The sequence below is a fragment of the Eurosta solidaginis genome, chromosome 2 (genome assembly GCF_040869045.1).
Source record: "Eurosta solidaginis isolate ZX-2024a chromosome 2, ASM4086904v1, whole genome shotgun sequence".
NCBI lineage: Eukaryota > Metazoa > Arthropoda > Insecta > Diptera > Tephritidae > Eurosta > Eurosta solidaginis.
In genome coordinates, this window is record NC_090320.1 from 25655100 (window position 1) to 25673365 (window position 18266).

At 37.7% G+C, this 18266-nt stretch overlaps 1 protein-coding gene across 4 annotated transcripts in view; it reads left to right on the top strand.

Moving 5' to 3' along the window:
• LOC137239402 (scavenger receptor class B member 1) overlaps positions 1-18266 on the top strand; it is a 148748-nt gene that overhangs the window by 34621 nt on the left and 95861 nt on the right. For 3 of the 4 annotated variants that reach the window (XM_067764671.1, XM_067764669.1, XM_067764670.1), the window contains one exon: positions 16507-17891. The exons of the other annotated variant lie outside the window; for it this stretch is intronic. In XM_067764671.1, coding sequence (XP_067620772.1) covers positions 17576-17891 — 316 coding nt within the window. In that variant the 5' untranslated portion in view covers positions 16507-17575. The remainder of the gene's footprint in view (positions 1-16506; positions 17892-18266) is intronic. 4 annotated transcript variants of the gene reach the window in all.

An 18266-nucleotide genomic window follows, 5' to 3' on the forward strand; every position in this document is an offset into this window, starting at 1 on the left:
AACGCAAGGGATAGCCACCCTGTTACTAGCACAAATGGTGCCTGTTCATTACCTGCATGTCCTTGATGACCACAAATCCCAACAAAACCTGGTTTTTGGCTTCCAGATCATTTGGGACGCCAATGCATTCGTCCGATAGCTTCGAAGTAATTGTGTATAACTGCAAGGCACGCAAGGCTGCCTGTCTGTCTGACATAATGAGTTTATTTCTCGAAGATAAGCCTCTTCGTAGACATTCTCTACCGAAAACTTTTATTTCATAGATTTCTGTCTGGAATTTGGTTGGTATCGATTTCTTGAAGTTCGGCCCATAGATACCAGCCCCCGTTTTTCCGTCATCAAACTTCGATCCATCCGTGAACCAGACCTCTGACACCAGCTCCCGTTTTTGCGTCATCAAACTTCGATCCATCTTCAGCCAGGCCTCTGAAACATGGTCAGTATATGGATTCCCTGTGTCCCAAAGAGTTTTGTCCAGAAGGGCCGCCTCAAAGTTGCAAAAGATTCTGATTCACGAATTTGCAATATGGGTGTTCGTATGAGTTTTCTTATAGACTTCATAGGCTCCGTCATTTTATTATGGAGATATTTTGAACTCTCAGCACAGCAAGTGTTGCCTATTTCTCTGTTAGTATATAAGGAACTAAGCGTGTCAGCAGGGGACGTTCTCATGGCACCTATCATAGTGTGGCGAATATTAGCATCACTAAGTTGATACTAAATAAATAATCACGCAACAATAAAAAAACATGAGGCAGCCAGTCGTATATACATGAACACATCAATCATCATTTACACACATTGTAAAATGCACCGAAGAGATAAATCACACACAGATGTTGTCATCAGCCGAAGTTGTTACTCACACATACCCACGCATATACATATGTAGCTCAATTACCAAGTAGGAGATACAGCAGTTCTAGAAGGCGAAACGTCTAGACTTTAGTAGAAATATGCGAATGAAGCAAGGGAGAGTATAAAAGCAGCGCAAGCTGAGTAGTCAGTTCAGTTTGCTTTAAACACGCTATTAGTTGCAAAGTGAAGTATAATTGTGAAGTATAATTTTACTACTCCCAATTTAGTCTAATAAAGACCATTTTGCAATACAGAATATTGGAGTGATTTATTCAACAGCTTAGCGAATCGAACGTTAACAGAGGGTTTCAAATAAGCGGAATTCCCCGAAATTCGTTGCAATATCAATACAAACTAGTCTATGCAGTTTGTTTCACTATTCATTGTACCTACATGTATTTTCGTGAAATCTCATCAGATGATACCATAGTTTGCAGCTCAGAAGCTCGATACTCATTATATTTCATATTTAAAATATTTAAATATCTCACTTATATCATACCATCACTGAAAAGCCTTCAACACATTCTGGTAGACTCCAAATCACTATTCATTATCGCCAAACTCGCATAGAAAAATTCAAAGCAAACAAAAAAAAAAACAGAACGCACAATCAAATCGTATCACAATCCACATACTGCGCAGGCGCACGCTACAAATTTTGATGAAATCAAACTAAATAATTGGACAGCAGCAGCAGCAGCAAACTATCAATGACGACTTCGACAACTAATCTGCGACTGCATTTATATATCAACTCAAACGGTCACCTGTCCACTTATATATGTGCATATGTGTAGCAATTGATATACATAGATATGTGTAGGTATGTCACTATTTCCGAATATATTTAAGACATGGACTTGCATTAGCTCACAACAACAAGAGAGGTTCTAGAGACAAGAAACAGCTTCCACTGAAACTTCTCGAAGCTTTTTTTCGCAATTTCGGTTTCGAAACTATAAACATATCTATACGCACCATATACTTATGGACATACATACATACATATATATGTAGTTAGTAGTCGTCATTTATATGCAAGCTCGAAGAAAAAAATAAATTAAAAAAGCTAATATCGTATTTAAGAAAAAAAACCATAAAAAAAATTTTAAAATATGCTATGCCATAAATATTTTGACTTAATCTAAGTTCACACACAGATAAATCTTTATGTTCACATTAGGCTCTGCTCTCTGAACATTCGCTGGGTCATGAAAATTTTTCCCGCGAAAACTCCGCACGAAACAAACAGCTGATCATTCACTCGCCTCTCACATCCATATGACGCTGTAACAGAGCAGTGCCAACGCTTTGGTCACTCATTACGTACCGCAAGATCAGCCAGCGAAAGACTGAACCCCAAAGTCGACGAACTCTCATATCATCAATGAGGGTTTTTCTATAAACCTGGAATAAACTTCCGTTCAAGTGAATCGGGACAGATATATCTGCTTGTATGCCGATATGTCTTAACGTGAATTCGCTGCAAAAAGATTGGAAAGCTACTCTTCGAGTTATTTGAAACCAAACGAGGCTTCATATAAAGCGCCTACCCACATGCGATCTCTTGAATGTCATGTTATGTGAGCGGATGAAGCCGCACCGGCCCAGAAAGTTTTCCTTTCTAGAAGTATTCAGAAGTAGAGGAAGGGAGAGACCTCCATATCCTTTGGATGGACATGATAAATACTACAATATCCTACTAGTAAGCTGAGAGGTGGACTAAGACAATGAAAGGGAAGTTAGATCGGACGCGGACGGAATGGAAAATGGAAAAATTGCTATAGATACTCGACATATTTGCAATGTAAGGACCTTTTTTTTTTAATTTCATGCGGTTTCCTTGTCTTCTACTAGGCTGTAGCAGGATAGTTAAGAAAATTACATAATTTCGATCAAGCTGTCTTAAAAACATAGAATAAAAAAAAGGAAAAATCCCGAGCATATCCATATTTTTTTTGCTAGGTCTGTAGGAAAGATAACCTGACGACATAGCCAAAAAGGTTTCGAAGTGGATATAGAAAAGAAACAGGTGAACCTTTGTACGACCTCCACGTAATATGTAGGATAACGAACTTACTATAAGCTAAAAGAGCTGGTTGTGAAGTTTCAAGATCACTACGACCATGTTTCGAGCTTCCTACTCAAAGGCGTGGAACCAAACGCGGGGCTGCAATGTATCGAATGTCATGTGCATGTCTTATGATGTAAGACTAACAAAGCTACTACATTACCTATATTATCACTAAAAAGAGATAACTGTAGGCACATGATGGGTATTCTGCTTGGGTACTTCCTACTGACGTGATATTTTTTAAAATCAGACCTCGTGAGTGATAGCAGATAAAGAAAGTGGGGGTTGTAAGAGAAATGATAGAGCACGTGCTGTGGTCTTGCACTGAGTTCGGTAGACTAAGACTTCAGCTACAAGGAGTGGTACATCTATCAGATCTAGAAACAGCATGAAACACAGGGCCTAGAAACTTTTAATAACATAGGTCCTGTTTTTTTTTAATTATTCAGTCTATGTGAGGTCCTCACGGACCGGCCAGTTCAACCTAACCTACCGTTCCAATACTTTGATCGGAAGGCCACTACATATCCAAAGAGGGTGAACCATCTTTTCAATTGCAAAGTGTAGAACCAACGCCTTGCACATCCATGTCTTTACTATAAGCCTAATGAATTTGCAAGTTCGAAACACTGCTATAAAAGAAGAAAACTTCAGAGCTCAAAGGAAGAAAAGGAGCGCTTTTTACTGGAAAATATTGGCATTGATATCAAATTAAAAAATGTTAACCTTTTTTTAGGACGACGCGAATCTTTCTGCACAACGCCCACGGCACAAAGGTGCACAACGCCGGCAGAGCTTCAAAAGCAATAGCAACTTCTTTTGTAGTAGTATGTGTTTACATGGAGAATATTTGAGCACAGAATTCACGCATAAGATGTTCATTGCTTAAAGTACAAGCTAAAACCACTGATCAGTGTTGCCAGGTGATGAACAAAGAAGAAGCTAGATTGGCAAAAAAAAAGGTTAGAAAAAGCTAAATTTAGAAAAAAAAGAAGCTAAAAAAAGGCCAGAAATTTTTTTGGTTAATTCATAAAATTTTTTTTATATTTTAGTTTACACATTTGTAAATAAAAACTTATAACCATAACTTAAATATAACTTCTTGTTTCAAAACATATCAGGCACATTTTCCTTGAATAGCACATGGAATTTCTTTAAATGACTGCATATGTGCGGCCACCGTGGTGTGATGGTAGCGTGCTCCGCCTATCACACCGTATGCCCTGGGTTCGCACCCCGGGCAAAGCAAAATCAAAATTTTAGAAATAAGGTTTTTCAATTAGAAGACAATTTTTCTAAGCGGGGTCGCCCCTCGGCAGTGTTTGGCAAGCGCTCCGGGTGTATTTCTGCCATGAAAAGCTCTCAGTGAAAACTCATCTGCCTTGCAGATGCCGTTCGGAGTCTGCATAAAACATGTAGGTCCCGTCCGGCCAATTTTTAGGGAAAATCAAGAGGAGCACGATGCAAATTGGAAGAGAAGTTCGGCCTTAGATCTCTTCGGAGGTTATCGCGCCTTACATTTCTTTTTTTTTTTATTTATATGTGTATATACATAAAAAAAATATATTACAAACTAATTATTTATATAAAATATTCCCCGTCTGAAGAAATAGAAGATCTTAAGTCTGCGTATAAAGTTTGGCTATTTACCATAGATATGAGATCATCAGTAATTTCAAAATCATTACAACATTTAGATAAGCGTTTTGACGAGCATCTAATATTAAGCAGCGCATTAAGCATTTTAATTTTTAGTTTGTTCCTTAATTTAGATTTCAGAATTTTCATGCCACTAAAAATTCTTTCAATCTCCGCGTTACTGAGTGGTAATACTAAAAAACTAAATATGAATTCTCGGACTTCCGACCAAAATTGCATGGTGGAGTGTACATTTTTCCATTGTATAGTTATAAGTTTTCGCCACTGCAGCTCTATTAATGGTATTTGACTTGAAGAATAACTATACTTCTCTTTTTCAAAGTAAGAAAATACATCTGGCTTTGAAACTTTCAACGAATTTTCAGCAGAAAAAGTGTTAATCTTTTGTAGAGAACTCATATTATTAGGTATTAGGTGTTCACAGGAACTATTGAAATTATTTTATTTTAGAAATTAATAAAAAGTAAAAAAGGCTAGAAAAAAGTCACGAATCTAAACCCAAAATTTCGAGGCTAGAGGCAAAAAAAAGGCTAAATCTAGCCTCGAAAAGGCTAACCTGGCAACACTGCCACTGATGACCTGATACGAAACATTCATTCTCTCTCAATTCGTTTCCAGGAATGGGGCTTGAAATCAGCTGTCTGTTCATTCAATTGTAAACAAAAATTCATTCGTTTCCAAGAATGGGTCTTGAAATCAGATGGCTATAGAGTTGCCTAAAATACGCAAAAAAAAAAAACTTCAAGAAATCCGTTCGGTTTCATTATTTTCAAATAAATCAGCAAGTAAGCCGATAAAAACTAATTAAAATTTATAAAAAAGGCAAAGTTTTGTAGAAATATTTTGTGGTAGATAAGTGAAAAAATATGAAATAATCAGCCCAATTCTAAACGAAAATTCCGTGCGAGTTTTTTCCCTTCTCCCATTCCTCGTATTCTAAATAAAAATTCCTTGTGAGTTTTTTCACTTCTCCGATTCCTCGTATTCTGAACAATGTTCTAAAAAGCGGAAACCGGTTATGGGAGAAAAGTAGGTATTATGAATGTGAGGGAGAGGGAGATTTCTCTGCCATTTCATAGGATTTTTTTCACTAGTTAAATTAAAGGGAATGTATAAAAATAGTTAAAGGAAATTGGTTCTTTTAAGAAAGAACACTTATTTCTACAAATTTGTGCTAAAATATGTATTTACATTCTACCAAAATATTCTCACTGTTAACACAACAACAACAACAACAACAACCACAATATTCTTTATTTTAAGTAGAAAAGTATATCATAAGCAACGGAAGAGCTCTTCGTATATTTGATGCAGCCATCCAGAAATTGCGCAAGGATTTTTAAGAAAGCTTAAATAGACTTTGGCATATGATGAAAGACTAATTCAACTCGACTTGGCCAGAAAATAGTTTTGCTGAATGAAAGCAGGCAACTCCGGCAGATTTGTGTTATCCCGCCGTCTTCTTCTTCTTATGCTCCTCTGTTGATGTTGCTGTGGCACCAATTCATTACTCATTTCAGTGAATACCACATGAAATGCAATACTATGCATTGTTTATATTTTATTTCTTAATTTCAAACAAATTCGCAACAATAATTAAACTTTTCTATTTAAAAAAAAAATAAGAAATGCGCGACGAAATTTCAATTGACAAAACAGCTGACTTCGAAAATTCGAAATTCCTATTCCCCAATTATTCTTCTCCCTAGGAGAAAAGAATTGGAGGAATTTTTCCGCGGGAATAAAAAAATCCGCGAGAACAAAATTCCGCGAGAATATTTAGAATTGGTGTGAATATATTTCGATTGCGTTTCTTTGCTTTGTTGCTCTGGCACCGCCATAAGATAACAATGAACGGCTAGCCCCTTTTTTCACTTTGATGCGACCAAAACGTTTATGTACATATGTATATCCACATACAATAAAAAACGCAAAGAATGTATAAGAAATTACGAAATTACATCACTTGGCGAAGTATCTGCGTTGTCGTCCGCAAAGGCTGTTAATTAAACATGTTGCGTTAACCTATACGTACAATTTATCTCAGCTGTAAAAAATGGAATGTCGCCACGCCTTTATGCATGCATTTACATCAATGCGAAGACTAAGAAGCTGACTTTTTCACCAATCGAAAGTTGCTACCAAAACCCGCTTCGTGTGCAGCCCTTCGATGAAAGGTGTTGTCACTGATAAATTTTCCACGGGTTAAAAAGAGTTATTTTTTTCTTCGGATTTGTAATCCTCACAAAAAATTCGAGTTTGGTAATATCCAATTTGACAATCTTGAGTAACTTTTCGGTGAAAATCATAAATTAAACCTTTATCATGTAAAATAACCCAAAGTTTTTCTGAAATGCCCAAATTTGATTTTGAGGATGATGGCATATATGGCCAATATCATAAAAAATGTACATTTTCACGCGCTCTCAGAGAGCGAGAAGTTTCATATCAGGTCATCAGTGGCTAAAACTGATTGTTTAGTTTACAGAATCTCTGTCGATGCGCTCACAAGCCAAGTAGCTGAGCGCCGAATAGATTTCCGAAGCTCTACGGCGCTCTGGAGTGCACAACCGTTCTATTATGAGACTTGCAACGTAGCCCAACAACAATTTCCTCCACAAATAAAATGACACCCTAATCTTTATCTGTGTACATCGTGGAAAAAAAATTGATTTTGCATTTGATGACGACAAAAAATTTTGTTATTTGGGCATGGGCAATAAAACAAACTTAGTTTTTGCATACTCACTACAATATTATCTCGTTTATCTTTAACGTTCATCGAAGTTCATTTGCACAATACTATACTAATTTAAAACAAGTAAGGAAGGCTAAGTTCGGGTGTAACCGAACATTACATACTCAGTTGAGAGCTGTGGAGACAAAGTAAGGGAAAATCACCATGTTGTAAAAAGAACCTAGGATAACCCTGGAATGTGTTTGTATGACATGTGTATCAAATGGAAGGTATTAAAGAGTATTTTAAGAGGAAGTGGACCATAGTTCTATATATGGACGCCATTTAGGGATATCGCCATAAAGGTGGACCAGGCCTGACTCTAGAATTTGTTTGTACGATATGGGTATCAAATGAAATGTGTTAATGATAATTTTAAAAGGGAGTGGGCCTAAGTTCTATAGGTGGACGCCTTTTCGAGATATCGCCATAAAGGTGGACCAGGGGTGACTCTAGAATTTGTTTGTACTATATGGGTATCAAATGAAAGGTGTTAATGAGTATTTTAAGAGGGCGTGGGCCTTAGTTCTATATGTGGACGCCTTTTCGAGATATCGCCATAAAGGTGGACAAAGGGGTGACTCTAGAATGCGTTTGTACAATATGGGTATCAAATGAAAGGTGTTAATGAGTATTTTGAAAGGAAGTGGGCCTTAGTTCTATAGGTGGACGCCTTTTCGGAATATCGTTATAAAAGTGAACCAGGGTTGACTCTAGAATGCGTTTGTACAATATGGGTATCAAACGAAAGGTGTTAATAAGTGTTTTAAAAGGGAGTGGGTCTTAGTTCTATAGGTGGACGCCTTTTCGGAATATCGTTATAAAAGCGGACCAGGGGTGACTCTAGAATGCGTTTGTATAATATGGGTATCAAACGAAAGGTGTTAATGAGTATTTTAAAAGGGCGTGGGCCTTAGTTCTATAGGTGGACGCCTTTTCGAGATATCCCCATAAAGGTGGACCAGGGGTGACTCTAGAATTTGTTTGTACGATATGGGTATCAAATGAAAGGTGTTAATGAGTATTTTAAAAGGGCGTGCGCCTTAGTTCTATAGGTGGACGCCTTTTCGAAATATCGCCATAAAGGTGGACCAGAGGTGACTCTAGAATTTGTTTGTACGATATGGGTATCAAATGAAAGGTGTTAATGAGTATTTTAAAAAGAAGTGGGCCTTAGTTCTATATGTGGACGCCTTTTCGAGATATCGCCATAAACGTGGACCAGGGTGACTCTAGAATTTGTTTGTACTATATGGGTATCAAATGAAAGGTGTTAATGAGTATTTTAAAAGGGCGTGGGCCTTAGTTCTATAGGTGGATGCCTTTTAGAGATATCGCCATAAACGTGGACCAGGGGTGACTCTAGAATTTGTTTGTACGATATGGGTATCAAATGAAAGGTGTTAATGAGTATTTTAAAAGGGCGTGGGCCTTAGTGCTTAAGGTGGACGCCTTTTCGAAATATCGCCATAAAGGTGGACCACGGGCGACTCTAGAATTTGTGTGTACGATATGGGTATCAAATGAAAGGTGTTAATGAGTATTTTAAAAAGGAGTGGGCCTTAGTTATATATGTGGACGCCTTTTCGAGATATCGCCATAAACGTGGACCAGGGGTGACTCTAGAATGTGTTTGTACGATATGGGTATCATATTAAAGGTATTAATGAGGGTTTTAAAAGAGAGTGGCCCTTAGTTGTAGATGTGAAGGCGTTTTCGAGATATCGACCAAAATGTGGACCAGGGTGATCCAGAACATCATCTGTCGGGTACCGCTAATTTATTTATATATGTAATACCACGAACAGTATTCCTTCCAAGATTCCAAGGGCTTTTGATTTCGTCCTGCAAAAATTTTTCATTTTCTTCTACTTAATATGGTAGGTGTAACACCCATTTTACCAAGTTTTTTTCTAAAGTTATATTTTGCGTCAATAGACCAATACAATTACCATGTTTCATCCCTTTTTTCGTATTTGGTATATAATTATGGCATTTGTTCATTTTTCGTAATTTTCGATATCGAAAAAGTGGGCGTGGTCATAGTCGGATTTCGGCCATTTTTTACACCAATACAAAGTGAGTTCAGATAAGTACGTCAACTGAGTTTAGTAAAGATATATCGATTTTTGCTCAAGTTATCGTGTTAGCGGCCGAGCGCAAGGTCAGACTGTGTATAAAAACTGGGCGTGGCTTCAACCGATTTCGTCCTTTTTCACAGAAAACAGTTATCGTCCTAGAATCTAAGCCTCTACCAAATTTCACAAGGATTGGTAAATTTTTGTTCGACTTATGGCATTAAAAGTATCCTAGACAAATTAAATGAAAAAGGGCGGAGCCACGCCCATTTTGATATTTTCTTTTATTTTTGTATTTTGTTGCACCATATCATTACTGGGGTTGAATGTTGACATAATTTACTTATATACTGTAAAGATATTAACTTTTTTTTTTTATTTGAATTTAAAAAAAAAATTTTTTTTAAACTGGGCGTGGTCGTTCTCCGATTTTGCTAATTTTTATTAAACAGGCATATATTAATAAGTGTAACGTTCCTGCCAAATTTCATCATGATATCTTCAACGACTGCCAAATTACAGCTTGCAAAACTTCTAAATTACCTTCTTTTAAAAGTGGGCGGTGCCACGCCCATTGTCCAAAATTTTACTAGTTTTCTATTCTGCGTCATAAGTTCAACTCACCTACCAAGTTTCATCGCTTTATCCGTATTTGGTAAGGAATTATCGCACTTTTTCGATTTTTCGAAATTTTCGATATCGAAAAAGTGGGCGTGGTTATTGTCCGATATCGTTCATTTTAAATAGCGATCTGAGATGAGTGCCCAGGAGCCTACATACCAAATTTCATCAAGATACCTCAAAATTTACTCAAGTTATCGTGTTAACGGACAGACGGACGGACGGACGGACATGGCTCAATCGAATTTTTTTTCGATACTGATGATTTTGATATATGGAAGTCTATATCTATCTCGATTCCTTTATACCTGTACAACCAACCGTTATCCAATACTCTGTGAGCTCTGCTCAACTGAGTATAAGAAATGAGAAAAAGAAACAATATTCTCAATTTTTTTTTGAATATTTTTCAACTTTTTTTTTTGCTTGCTTAAGATGTCGCAAATATGTATATAAATCTGTAAGTATATACATATGTACATACATATGTATACACATATCTATGAACAAGCCTTTTTAAAGCGCAGGGGTTACCCCGATGATTCAAATGAAAAAAATGCAAACTATTTATGTGTGAAATCTTCAAATATCAATAACACCTACTCAATAAAAATGTTTTTTTACCGGCCTTTTTATAACATATACATACACACAAGCACACTTTTTTCTAAAAAACGCTTTCAAATTGCTGCTAATTTGTTCTTTAAAGATTCCTATATTTATTGTCAAAGTGAGGTTGCTAGTCGTACCAGCTCATATCTATCAATTGGGAATTCCGTTATACATTTCCATTCAAGATTGAGTTACGTTCGGCCGAGCTGACTTTATGCTGAAGGCACTAATATTAGTAGCGTAACGAATTTTGTTAAATCAAACTGATCTATTATTCCTCAGCTTGTGCTGCTTTTATACTCTCGGATACCTCATTCACTCATTTCTCCTAAGCACGGTTTCCACACCATGTTTTCATTTGGGACCAAAATACATCTACATTTTGTTGACATCAATTTTTCTGTAAGAAATGCATTGAGGTAAATTATAAATTATATAAGGGTTAATGAAGGTATGGAAAATTGTGTGGGCAGTGTTGGATAAAAGGGACCAGTGGACCAAAAGGGGGTTGGAAAGGACCAAAAGTGGCAACCGTGCTCCTAAGGTCTAGACATTTCGCGAACAGCTGCTTATTTATGTGTCCTTCATGTATCTGATATTTTATATACGTGTGTATGTGTGAGTAACAACTTCTGCTCTTAGCTGGTGACTCCATGTGAAATAATCTCATCCATGTTAGCTCCGCTGTTTACATGTATGTGTGGCTGCTTGCTTTAATGTGTACATGTACATAAGTGCTTTATTGTTGTTTTGCATTTATTTAGTAGCAGCATATTGATGTATAGAACTGCTAATATTCGCCACAGTAGCGTTGCCGTTTGGGTTCTTCTCAGCTCTCTCGTAAGTTTGCGTTTCCCTTTCATCAAATATTTCTCACTGAATAAGAAATTCACCCAGCTAGCGCAGAGGGGAATAGGGACGTTACAGATAAGATTCCCTTGAATCGCTTCTCGACGTACATTTCGCATTGGGAGATGATGCAGAAGAACCAGTTGACAACACTTATACGTACCGCACTTGGTGACTGATATCAAGATCGAATGGATGCGCGTGATGGCGACTTTTTCTAAGTTTAATTCGTCGGGCGCAGATGCTATATGTATTCCCTACCATGTTACAAATCTCGAGTAGTGTTCGTGGAATGGCTTTAAATAATATTCGACGGCTGCATAAGACTGAATTACGTACCCAATCTCTTGGAGATCTTTGCGTGTCGTTTTCCTACCAGAGGCTGAAAGATTAGTCATATGTGTCCCAAAGAGTTACAGACCTATTAGCTTAACAACATTTCAGCACAAAAGGCTAAGAGGCTGCTAGATGTATTTATAAAGTCCAACATGGATGAAAAACTGTTCTCCAAAAGACAACATGCGGCAAGTCGGTACACACAGCACTGCATAGGGTGGTTATAAACAAAGTAAAATCATTGGAATGTAAGAAGTACGCCTTGGCGGGTCTTCTTAGAAATTGCCGTGGCTTTAGACAATGTCTCTAAACAGGCGAACATGGATGAATTCAGCCCTAACCACATGAATCGGCTGCATGCTTAATTGCAGTAAGATTAATTCGCAGTGTGGGCTGTATGAGGCCACAAAATCGTTGGACATGGGCACGCCGCAGGGCAGGGTATAATCACCTCTTCTGTAAACACTGGTCATCAAACATCTGCTCAGGCGGACTCGTCAAACGTATGGCGTACTGATATGACGTTGTAGCTGTCACAAGTGAAAATTGCCTTTCAACAATTAGCTCTTTGATGTATCGAGCGCTTCGAGAGGTACATACATACCTGGGCATCTAATGTCGGTGTGAGCGCCAAAGCGGAAAAGATGGATATGGTCTTATTTACTAGCAGGTTCAAAGGTCCCGAATTAAACAATAACTAAGCTAGGAAGGATGACGCTTTAACGCGATTGTAAATCCTATTATATACTATGAAGTTCTTGTTTGGTGGACGGCCACACAAAAAGGTAACTTCCTCAAAAAATTAGAGGGGTATGCAAGCTATCAATGCTTAGCCTAACAGGAGCCCTGAAAACAACCCCTATGACTGCACTGTATGCCATTCTGCGCATTCCACTTGTTGGCCTGGTAGCGAAGAACATAGCGCTAAGAACTGTAACGGGACTCAATGCGCCGGGACAGCTTGATCGCAGACTATACCGCCATAGTAGTATAGCGTCATCAAATATAGGACGAAAGGTTTACCTAATTCCCTACCTGCGTTTCGATGGATCTCCTAGAGCCACAATAGAGGTTGAAGGTTGTCGCAAAGGCGCTCAAACGGCAGACGAGTTGAGCCACGTGTGCAACGATAGTGCCAAAGTAATTGAAGGAGAAGGGTCTGAGGTATACTGCGCTGATCCGGAAACAAACAGATCCCACAAGCTGCCAGATCACTGTAGTGGAAGTAGCAGCCGTGACTAAAGAGTAAAATAGCTTCAATTGCAGCGGCGCCAATTTCTGCATTGACAGCCAATCAGCAATTAAAGCAATAATTTATCGTAGCACAACATCTCAAAGTGTGTTAGAGTGTAAGGAATCTCTGGGTAAAATCGGTATAGGGAGAAGTATACACCTAAATAGGTCCTCGGATATGAAAAGGCGTATGAGCTAGCTAAACAGGGCATCCCAATCAGATGGTGCGAGATTAAAAGAAGGCAAGAGTTGCTTATGAGCGACCAAGCAGGAAAAGGCGTGGAACGAAGCGCGGGGTTGCAAAGTGTCGAAGGTTCTATGCAGGTCTTAGAACCTTAGACTAACAAAGTTACTCACATTATGCTTTAGAATTAGGCGTTGTCAGTGATAGCAGATGTAGGAAGTGCTAGTTGGAGGAGGGAACTATCGGTCACGTTTTGTGCTCGTGCCCTGCACTCGCTAGACTAAAACTACAGCTATTGGGATTGGCAAAGCTATCAGATCTAGAACCAGCAAGTAGCATACGTTCTAGAAAGCTTCTGGTATTTGCCAAGAGGATGGAGTTATTCTGTAACATAGGTCCTGGTTTCTGATATGGCTTCTCAGTTCGGTCGTTGAGCAAACTTCTGGCAACACTATGGACTTTCAGTCTATGTGAGGTTTCATGGACCTGCCACTTTAATTGGACCTAACCTACAACTTCAGCCAATATGCAGAGCGCCAGGTGGCCAAGTTCAAAATTTTGAATTTAAAAGTGCAGCATAAGGGTAGCATTTGTTCCAGAAAAGAAAACACCATAAGTTCTTAGAGCGCATAATAAAATTTAAAATTTGATCTCTCACACAACATTTATACGAACATTTGACAAATATTTGTCAACAGCTTTTTACATGATTGTTTTATAAAAAAACATTTTAGTCAAAACGTGCAAACAAAGAAGAACAACGAGTGAAAAAAAAGATTTGTTGCGCACCAATGACTGCGCAATTGAGCCATAAGTGCACATCACTGCAGCGCCATTGCCCAATTCTGACTATATTTGTTGTTGTGGCACTAGCATAATATACATTTGTATATTGAAAATGAATTTGGAATTTCATTTTATATTAGAAAAGGGATTCTCAGTGATTTGTCAAAATCATTCCCACACTGCTTGCCTATTAGCTTCCGTTTGTTTCATACGACCCAGCGAATCATGCTAATGCAATTAATTCTATGATTAGAGAAATCTTTTATAATAATTGACAAAACTTCTGATTCAATAATATTATAAATATAACTTAAAAAAGTCGTAATCTTTCGCAATTTTTGCTTTCTAAAAGGAGGGGAAGACATAATACACAATAGAGGTTTACTCCGATCGCTTTATCGGCGGCGGCGTAAAGTCGGTACTATACCGGCGGTGGCCACGGCAGCATAGCGGCGCGCCGGCGTACTTACCATAAATAATTTGCAGCAGCCACGGCAGCCGGTTCTATGCACTGGAGTGACTCTATAATAATTGCCAATGCTTTATTCGTATGCACAATGAGTCATTGATAACAGCGGAAAGAGATTGGTAACACTCCGATAACAAATCGATAAGTTTTCGATAAGAAATCGGAAAATTGTCTATAAAAGATCAATAACTTTTTGGTAACAAATTGATCACACGAATATAACAAATCGACAACATATCAATAACAAATTGAAAACTTTTTTTAAACAAATCGATATTTTTCTGATAACAAACCGATAACTTTTTGATAAATCACCCATACCTTTTCGATAATTTATCGATATCTTCATGATAAAAATCGATAACACCCCGATAACAAACTGATAACACTCCGGTAGCAAATCGGTAACTTTTCGATAACATATTGTTAAGAATCGACAACTGTTCGCTACTAAATCGATAAAAAACCGACAAAGTGATAGCATTTGTTATCGACGGAAAGTTAATAACACTTCCATACAAATCGATAACGCGTATATATCACGTTTTTTTTCTTTTCTTTCATTTCCTTTCCTTTCATTTCATTTCCTTTACTTCACTTTTTCACTCTTCTCTCCTCTCCTCTCTTCTCCTCTCCCCTCGTCTTCTTTACCACTCCTACCCCCTCCTCGCCACTGCTCTCCTCTCCTTCCCTGTCATCTGCTCCCCACTTCTTACCTCTCCTCTCCGTTCTTTCGTTTCCTTTCCTTTCCCTTCCTTTCCTTGCCTGCCTTACCTTGATTTCCTGTCTGATTATATCAACTATAGCACGTACTTTGTCGCCACATTACGCTACAGTGTAGTGGCAGCACTTACTCTTACATTCTATATTACCCCATACAACTTTGAACCTTACGCTTACTTTCAGGATCAAAAACAAACAAAAAAATCCAGAAGTTTTCTTTACTAAATTATCCAGATGATACTTGGTTTCTTGTTCCGCGAACAAACAACACCCAAGATCAATAACTTTTTTTAAACAAATCGATATTTTTCTGATAACAAACCGATAACTTTTTGATAAAGCACCCATACCTTTTCGATAATTTATCGATATCTTCATGATAAAAATCGATAACACCCCGATAACAAACTGATAACACTCCGGTAGCAAATCGGTAACTTTTCGATAACATATTGTTAAGAATTTCGATAAATAATCGACAACTGTTCGCTACTAAATCGATAAAAAACCGACAAAGTGATAGCATTTGTTATCGACGGAAAGTTAATAACACTTCCATACAAATCGATAACGCGTATATATCACGTCTTTTTTCTTTTCTTTCGTTTCCTTTCCTTTCATTTCATTTCCTTTACTTCACTTTTTCACTCTTCTCTCCTCTCCTCTCTTCTCCTCTCCTCTCGTCTTCTTTACCTCTCCTACCCCCTCCTCGCCACTGCTCTCCTCTCCTTCCCTGCCATCTGCTCCCCACTTCTTACCTCTCCTCTCCGTTCTTTCGTTTCCTTTCCTTTCCTTGCCTGCCTTGCCTTGATTTCCTGTCTGATTATATCAACTATAGCACGTACTTTGTCGCCACATTACGCTACAGTGTAGTGGCAGCACTTACTCTTACATTCTATATTACCCCATACAACATTCCTTTCCCACATACTACGCCTACACTACTTATTCCAGTCTCCTAAACAGCGTCTAATACCACAAGAAAAGACAGCACTTTAAGCTTACGCTTACACTTTGAACCATACGCTTACTTTCAGGATCAAAAACAAACAAAAAAATCCAGAAATTTTCTTTACTAAATTATCCAGATGATACTTGGTTTCTTGTTCGGCGAACAAACAACACCCACATAAGTAGATAGGCACACGTAAGTGCATATTCCATTTACTATGTTATTTACAATGTTTACTGTCTCATAACACAGTTAACAGTGAAATTTTAATTACTAAAATTTAAATCACACATCTAACAGTCAGCTAACAGATCAATGTTACAATCCTACAGCGCTGTTGATGGATTTAGCAGCAAAAACACAACATCGGTGTAAACTTAACAGCGGTCCAACACACCAACAGACCTACCCCACTGCATGTATGTTAATGATCATTAACAGCGTTTACCGTGCGCTAATGTCATTTTTGTTTACATGTAAAATAGCTTAACGGTTAAGCGTGTTAAGGATTTCACACGTATGTTTGCGATAGAAAAGATATGCATATATATTCACATAAATAGCAAGTGTTATTTTCAACAACAACGTTTAATCGCTCTGAGAATCAAATTGTCTGCTGCCGTTTACGGCAATCGCTGCGCAGTGTAAACTCGAACTCAGACTTGGAATTACCTGATTACCGGTCTAAGCGACGCTTATCGAGATGACTCGGCGTAAGCAATATTCTGGGTGGAAGAACACAACAAAAAAAAACAAAAACAATGCAAAAGCTGAAGGTAACGACAGCAGTGGGGACAGCGGTGAAGGCAGCAGCTACCGCGCTACACACCAATTAGCCAGGCTCAGCAGCGACGTTGTTGGCTAGCAAAATCGATATTTACCCGCTGTGGCAAGCACAACTCAGACTTCATTCCAAAGTGAGCAGCGCAAGCGAGTAGACAAACTTTTTTAAAAAGCTCTTCGTACTACAAAAACGTTAAATTGAATTGTATAGAACATTTCGTACGTGTAGAGTTGCAATAAAAGTTATTAAACACAAAATAAATTTAATTAAATACAATGAATATGTAGCAAGGATAATAAAAAAAAAATTTTGCATTCGAGTTTTTTTCTTCAAAACGTTTTATTGTAAGCACAAAGTGTGTTAAACAAATAAATAAATAAACAATTGATAAGTGCGCTTAAACTTTATATAGCTAAGCGTTTAGTATTGATAAAAAAATAAATATATACAAATTTCGCAAAAAACAACGAAATTTAAACATAAAAAGCGCGGCTCACAAATCTGTTTCAGAAAAACCAATTTACTGCTTTATACAGCGTTATTGTCGAATTATTTTAATTATTAAATAAAAACCAAAATCCGTGTAGTACAAATTCGAAAAAAAAACACGCGCAAACATGAAAGATCTTGCCAAATTATTCTCACGCCGTTATAGCGCCGCTAATACGCAAGATACCGAACAACAACAACATTTAACTACAAATATGCAAACGACATCAACAACAACAAACGCGTCCACAGCATGCGCACCAAAACCCACAACAACAAATATTGCTACAAAAGGCCCATACATTGCGTGCAGCACATCCGCGCGCGATGCCGATAAGCAACGTCAGAAAAGTTTGAAAGCCAATCGTTCAATGAATCCTGCCAGCGTGCTGAGTTCGTTCTTTAACGATCGTCAAAATAATAAGCGTGCGCGTTCACCAAAATGTAAGTTTTGAAGCACTCTTTTTATATGTATCAAATATTGTTGAAAAAATTGTGGGATTAGTGTGTAGTGGTGTGAAAATGTATGCTTCGATTTCATCCACGCGTACTTCTCAACAGGTTTATGTTATTTTTAGTTTTGTGAAATTGGAAAAAATGTTTTGCGCTAAAGAAAATGCTGAAGCAAATTTTTACTTTGCGGTCAGCAATTCTTTTACGATTAGAATTTTTAGCAGGATTTTGAAGTGTTTTTTTTTATTATAGAATGCTTCCAGTATGCGGAAATAATAATTTGAGAAAAATTTTTAAAAACAAGCTTCAATCGAACTATGTTGTTTTTTGTGTTTGGCGTCTGAATTTCTCAAACGACCTTGATGA